Genomic DNA, 7599 nt, shown 5'->3' with positions numbered 1-7599 from the left:
TGAGCCACTCCGCCTGGCTGGAAAATAAAACTCACTGCCTATCTGCATAGAACATGGGTTTAGTGCACTATGTTTACTAAAATTTCCCTTTGGAGTTTTCAGAAGATGGCAGGTGCTGCTGTTTCTATGCTCTAAAACAGATGTGAGCTGCATGCTATTTATATAACTGTCACACAGGAGTAATGAGTGAGGCAATTTCTAAATGCTGGAGTTTGTACAGCTGAGGTGAAACATTACACACTTTAAAGTAGGAAGAGGTTAATATAAGATTACTGTTACAATTTAACTTTTCTTTGTATTACCATAATAGATGTTTCCTTTAAACACAAATAAGAGTTTATAAGGCAATAACGATAAACATTGAGGATTTACTTGAGCCTCATTACTCAAGATCCCACTGCAGATGAAGAAACAATGTTGGGAACTGATAAACATCTGAACTTATGAAAATAACAGAAAATACAATCACGGAAACTTACATGACTATGATAAATGACAGATAATGAATGTTTCTCTTTTATACTGAAGGCACTGCTAATACACAAATATCCTGCCAACATTTAAACTCGGAAATCAGAAGTTAGTGAAAGGAGTCCACTTAGTTTAATACCAGCATTTTAAAAAACAATTAAGACTACTTTAAAAGTCATGGCAGAGTTTCCAACGAGCTAAATGAAAATCAGATATAACAAGCTGCTCCATATAAAGATTGTGGTTCCTACTTTTAAAAAAGTATGCTATAACTTACTTTCTTAAAAATATAAGCATATCACAAAAACTAAATAATAAATATATATATATATATATAAACATAGGCCCTGCTGAGAAATCTTCATAAATTCTAAAATAATTTCAACAGTAATAGGTTGAACCACACATTCACATATGACATGCAAAGAGAGAATCCCAGCATCACTGAACAGTTCAGCATAAAGCTAAAAATACAGAATTAGAATGAAATAGGCGGTAAATAATGTATGTCACAAACTGATGACTGTGCCTCCTATATTGTAGCACACCTTGGAACTTAACAATTAGAATTTCTTCAGTCCCAGGAAGCACTACATACTAACCAACCATGAAGCTCTCATAAAATGTCAGGTAAGCAAATAAAAAGCCATACAAAATAATACAATTTATTAATTAACATGACTAATATTTCATATTTTGTTAGAAGATTAATTTGTAATCATTGTACCCTGTAGATTTTGAAACAATTTTATTAGAAATTCCTAATGCTGGTTCTTGAGTAATCTAAAAAATTGTATTTACTCAAATTTAGAATGCTATTTATAGTTCTAAGCAGTTAGATGAAATATTCTGATTATTCTAAAGTTGCTTTGGTACAAAATTTAGAATAAAGCAAAACTGGCAGCACCACAACAAATGTGATCCTTTCGCAGCAGGTCTAAGGGTCCCTCAGAGACAACAAAGCGTAAGTTAAAATACATATAAATAAGAGCCATTCTCCTGACAATTCTCTCACATCATTAACAAGGGAAATAAAATCCACATTCAGTAAGTTATACTGGGGGCCAAATTTCATGCTCCATGTCATTATTCCTCAATGATAGTGTAAAAATGCTTATTATTGCTAACTGATGTCTAATTCATAGTTCTGGATGCTTCAATGATGAGGCCAATGATTAGAGTGGTACATTTTAATGTTTAGTCCACTGATACTGTGATGTTATTTTAATGCAAGGTTTAATTTAGTTTTTTATTACAGATTTATTGAGGTATAATCGACATACAACAAACTGCACATACTTAAAGTGCACAATTTGATACACAGTCTTTTAAACAGCATGAAAAGTGCCTGATAAATTAAAAATGAAAAAATTTCAATTTACACACTTTTTTAAAAATAGTAAATTCTAATTTTTATGAGATATAGAGATGGATTTATAAAAAGGTAGATGGAAAGAGAAGAAATTAATTCCAACAGCCAAATTTACTCAGAAGGTTTAGAAATACCAAAATTGACAGCCAGTTTTCTTGATTTTCTTCTTGAAGAAGAGCTTGGTGTTGACTTATGGTGAGATATACTACGGCCTTGAGAGGCCGTTTCAACTTGAAAAGAAGATGCAGGTTGAGCAATCTGAGAGGACTTCAAAGAGGCTGATGAGCTCTCCTGTGGACTCACTTTGACAATGTTGGAAGAATCCGGCTGGCTAGTCTGAACTGGAGTGGCTTGAGAACTCTGGGCTTCCTTATTCTCAAAGTTCTTTTTGTTTGCAACCCTTTTTTTAGTAACCTGTTAGGAATAAAAGCACCACTAATTAATAATGTAGGCAAAAAAAAATTGGAAATTACCATAAACTATGCATGCTGCTAATATTTGTCCATCACAGCTGATCTGTGACTTCCACTTATAATTTCCAAGTAAGACTTTAGTAATTCAAAGAACTTAGTTATAAACAAAATATTTAAAATTCTTGGGCTGGGTGCAGTGGCTCACAACTGTAATATCAGCACTTTGGGAGGCTGAGGCAGGTGGATCGCTTGAGATCTGGGGTTTGAGACCATGGCAAAACTCCATCTCTACAAAAAAATTACAAAAACGAGACAGGCATGCTGGCACATGCCTGTAGCCTCAGGTACTCAGGAGTCTAAGGTGGGAGGATCACTTGAGCCCAGGAAGTCAAGGCTGCAGGGAGCCGAGATTGTGTGTGGGCTGCGTTCCAGCCTGGGCTACAGAGTGAGATCCTTCTCCAAAAAAATGAATAATAATAATAAAAAAACAAATAAATACAATTCTCCACAGGTTAAATATTTTTAAAATGTTTGTGATTTTATTTATATTTCAGATTTTAATCACTCTGTATTAGAATAGCATATTACTTGGTACAATTATTATTTATTAGAACACAAACTCAGAGAGCAGGGACAGGTCAGACTTGTCAATCACTGCCTTCTTACTACCCACACTAGTACTGAACTTCTAGTTGGCACTGAATAAGTAAACTGAATAAAAAAATCTTTATCAATAGTCTTTCAGCATTAAACAAATAATTATCTTAAAAATATTATTTTTCTCACCTGCAGAGGTATAAACTGATTGTGCACACCCCCTGGCATTCCCCCAGCCATGGGCATGGTCCCAGAATATAAAGTATGATGGAAGGGCTTCCCAGGAACTGGCACTGATGGTCCCCATGGCATTGAGCCAAAGAGATGAGATGATGAAGGCATTATATTAGCTGTTAAAAACCAAGGAAAATTTTTCTTTTAGTAAAATGGTATCATCAAAGCTCTGAAATTTGAGACCTCCTTCTGCTAGCCTGTTTGGGCTTTTTTTTTTTTTTTTTTGCCTTTGACAAAAGGCCTACACTTACTTCACCTATAATTACTCTTCCTTACAACATTCAACCTCAGGATCCCTTCCTAGGACTGTGTGGACTATCTACAGAAATGAATTTATCATTATACTGGCCTGAAAAGGAGAATACTACTACTAATATCATATGCTGATACAAGTTTTAAGAATATTTGCAATTATATTTATAAAAATAATAAAAGGGTCATGAAATTGTCCCTTGTGAGAGAAAAGCTTGGGCACAAAGAGAGAAATCTTAAGGATCTCACCTGCCCCCAATGCATAGTTGCTTCCATAGTGATCCCAGCCTAAAAAAAAACCAAAAAAGCTCAAGTTCTGAAATCTCATCACCTTCATATGACAGGTAGAATCTTTCCTTTTTCTATTTTAATAATTGGAAGTCAAGGCCTTTTTTCACTTATGGTTTGTTTCTTATTAAAAATGTATTGAACCAATGGGTTCCAAATCTAATTTGTATATCTGAATCACTTGAGGAGCTTGTGAAATACAGATTCCTGGGCAGGGCCTCAGATCTAGTAAGCCAGACTCTGAGGTGCCCTGGAGTTTGTATTAAGCTCCATAGGCGATTCTTATGGAGACAGTGCAGCATTTCAAAACTACATTAAACAGTGACAAGGTACCAGCACACTGCCACTGAAGAAGATATGCACTATGTTCAAATATTCTTTTCATAGAGATAAAAAGCAGCCAGACCCATAAAATAGTATAGCTTAATTAAAGTTCAGCTATTTAAGACATTTTTGGATTAGGAGAGAAGAATCATAACATACTTCAGTGTTATGAAATACACATACACAAATTCTAAGAGGAAGAAAACTTTTAATATGAAAAACACTAATAAGAGTCAGAAAATTACGTAAAAATAAGTGTTAAAAAATAATTTTTATAAATTTTATTTTTTTTAATTTTTTTTTTTTTTTTAAAAACATGAGCAGTTGCTCATGCCTGTAATCCCAGCACTTTGGGATGCCAGGCATGGCACGTGGCTGTGGTCCCAGCTACTCGGGAGGCTAATGTGTGAGGATCGCTTGAGCCTGGGAGGCAGAGGTTGCAGTGAACCAACATCAATCAGGTCATTGCACTTTAACTTGGCTGACAGAGTGAGAACTTGTCTCAAAAAAGAAAACAAAAGTAGAAAATTAGGTCTTGAAACTATCTACGAGCAACTTTGGTGGGAGTCATAATGCTAAGAAGGTCTATTTAAAAGATGCTATGCTAATCTTATACAATGGTCAACGCCGTAATTTCCCCAATAGATCACTGTTATAAATATGAAATACATATTCCTCAACTGGGACATTTTATATGATAAATTTTTTTATAACATAAAATAGAAATTTACAAAATAACTTTAAAATGTTAATCTAATGCTTAAGTTGTTCTCTGCTGATTAACCTTCAAATATCTTGGCATTTATGTATTTACATATTTTAACTGGAATATTTGGAGAACACCTTTATAGGACCAACAGCATTCCAATTATAACCTTAAAATTATTAGTAGGTATGAATAAACTAATCAACATGAAAAAGGTGAAAATATCAATAATAAATGGGGAAAATAATCATTCCTCTTAAAAAATATATGATCATAAGACAATTCTGTTTTAGAGAAGTTTGTGTGCAAACTTCTGGGTACCCTACACATACTAATTACTTAAAATTAATTTATATATAGCTACTGTATTCATTTTTGAATGTGAAGAAGCAGCAGTCAAATTAGATTTTATAAGTTATGGGGATACTATTATATTGAGCTATACAAAAATATCAGATCCATTATGTCATGAAAACTTTATGACTAAAACATTGTTGGCTGGGCACAGTGGCTCATGCCTGTAATCTGGCACTTTGGGAGGCCGAGGCTGGCGGATCTCTTGAGCCCAGAGTTTGAGACCAGCCTAAACAACATGGTGAAACCCTGTCTCTACAAAAAGACATGAAAATTAGCCAGATGTGGTGGTGCGTGCCATAGTCCCAGCCACTTGGGAGGCAGAGGCAGGAGGATCAACTGAGCCCAAGGAGGTCGAGGCTTCTGTGAGCCCTGATCATGCCACTGCACTCCAGCCTGGGTGACAGGAGTGGCACTCTGTCTCAAAAAAAAAATTCAAGTCTGTCGTCATCTGTTTTTTGGTTTTTTTTTAGACCTAGGCTAGAGTGCAATGGCATAATCCTGGCTCACTGCAGCCTCCACCTCACAGGCTCAACCAATCCTCCTGCCTCAGCCTCCTGAATAGCTGGGAAGTACAGGTGCATGGCACCACACTCAGCTAATTTTTTCTATTTTCTGTAGTGACAAGGTCTCCCTATGTTGCCCAGGCTGGTCTTGAACTCATGGCTCTAGTGATCCTCCCACCTCAGCCTCTCAAAGTGCTGGGATTACAGGTTTGAGCCACCACACCAGCTATCTGTTTTCAAAGCCCATGCTTTTGTTACTGTACTGAATTGGCATTCCTTTGTATAAAAAATGTTTTCTTTTGTTTTGCTTTGGGCCTTTGGGGGTTTTCTTGAGACAGGCCTTCCAAAGTGCTAGAAATACAGACATGAGCCACCACGCCTGGCTCAGACTTGGATTTTGAATGCCAGTTCTGCTAGATAGTAACTTATGACCTTGGACAAATTACATTAAAAAAAAATCTAAATACTACATATACATTGTACTAAAAAAGATTTTCTTCTTTTTTTTTTTTTTGAGATGGAATCTAGCTCTGTAGCCCAGGCTGGAGTATAGTGGCACAATCTCAGCTCACTGCAACCTCTGCCTCCTGGGTTCAAGCGATTCTCCTGCCTCAGCCTCCTGAGTAGCTGGGACTACAGGTGTGTGCCACCATACCCAACTAATTTTCAAATTTCTATATTTTTAGTAGAGACGGTTTCACCATGTTGGTCAGGCTGGTCTCGAACTCCTGACCTCAAGTAATCCACCTACCTCGGCCTCCCAAAGTGCTGGAATTACAGGCGTGAGCCACTGTGCCTGGCCTAAAAAAGATTTTCAACAGAAAACAGCAGACATCTGTTCTACTCCAGGTTTAACTGTTTTAGATATTTATTTCCACACTGTTCAATAACTTGCTTATGCTACTTGTTAATAATTTATTAATTTTAGGCATTTTTAGGTCTACTGATTTCCTATTTAGATAGAACAAAATTCAGTTTTTTTGCATTACCCCTCACTACTTACCCTGTACTCCCAATGTAAGTACATTACATCATTTGTTTAAATATATAAGCAGTGTTATCTATTTGTGGTATGTGGCTATGTAAATATTATCACTGCAGAGCCAAGCTGGGTACTCTGATTATGTTTCTTTTCTTGTAAGAAGAGATTCATTATGTACTTTCTTGTAAAACCTTTTGTTTTTACTTGAGTTAGTCATTATCTTTTTTTTTTTGAGACAGGTCTCATTCTGTCACCCAGGCTGGGGGAGCAGTGGCATGATCACAGCTCACCGCAGCCTTGACCTCCCAGGCTCAAGTGATCCTCCCAAGTAGCTGCGACTATAGGTGCATGCCACCATGTCTGGCTACTTTTGTATTTTTTGTAGATTAGAGATGGGGTTTTATCATGTTGCCAGGCTGTTTCGCCATGTTGCCCAGGCTAATAATTATTTTTTAAAAGCTTAGTCTTGCTTATATCAATTCTTTAGGAAAAATATAATAAAAGCTGCTCAGTCTTCTCTATATCCATCCTTAATGTTTTCCCGTTGCTCATCTATTAATAACCTTACTACCAAGACTTCTCTCTGCCTCTCCAGTTGGGACTAGTCACTTTCTAGACCCACTGAGCAGCTGGCATCCTGGGATTTTCATTCATTGTATAACTATACTAGATCTGCAATTTGTCATTTTGGTTTCCTAATTTTCTTTTCTTTTTTAAACTACTGCTTTGTTTTGTTGGAGCATATAATTCAGTAGCTTCTTAAAAAAGGGTAGGCAAGGCATGATGGCTCATGCTTGTAATCTTCGCATTTTCGAAGGCTGAAGTGGGAGGACTGCTTGAGCCCAGGACTTTGAGATCAGCCTGGGCAATATAGTGAGACCTGCCACTTCAAAAAAAAAAAAAAAAGGTACATAAGAAATACATTTGCATATCTGAAAATATCTTTTTGTCTCCTTTATACTGGATTCACAGTTTGGCTATACAGAGAAATCAGGACGAAACTCATTCTGCCTCAGGGTTTTGAGGTATTCAATGCTTTCTGGCTTCTAGGCACTGTTCAATGGTGCAGTACCATTTCAATTCTTGTTCTTTTATATGTA

At 36.4% G+C, this 7599-nt stretch overlaps 1 protein-coding gene across 2 annotated transcripts in view; it reads right to left on the bottom strand.

The window, feature by feature from the left end:
• Positions 1 to 580: 580 nt before the first annotated feature.
• The window catches only part of XRN1 (5'-3' exoribonuclease 1), a 132862-nt gene continuing 125843 nt past the window's right edge, over positions 581 to 7599 (bottom strand). The window contains exons 40-42 of one of the 2 annotated variants that reach the window (XM_011958083.1): positions 3589 to 3627; positions 3043 to 3203; positions 581 to 2257 (exon numbers count right to left, since the gene is read on the bottom strand). In XM_011958083.1, the coding sequence (XP_011813473.1) occupies positions 1955 to 2257; positions 3043 to 3203; positions 3589 to 3627 (503 nt within the window). In that variant the 3' untranslated portion in view covers positions 581 to 1954. The remainder of the gene's footprint in view (positions 2258 to 3042; positions 3204 to 3588; positions 3628 to 7599) is intronic. The other variant, XM_011958084.1, reaches the window with a different exon arrangement.

The sequence above is a fragment of the Colobus angolensis genome, unplaced genomic scaffold (assembly GCF_000951035.1).
Source record: "Colobus angolensis palliatus isolate OR3802 unplaced genomic scaffold, Cang.pa_1.0 Scaffold46, whole genome shotgun sequence".
Lineage (NCBI taxonomy): Eukaryota > Metazoa > Chordata > Mammalia > Primates > Cercopithecidae > Colobus > Colobus angolensis.
This window is presented reverse-complemented; position numbering and strand designations above follow the sequence as displayed.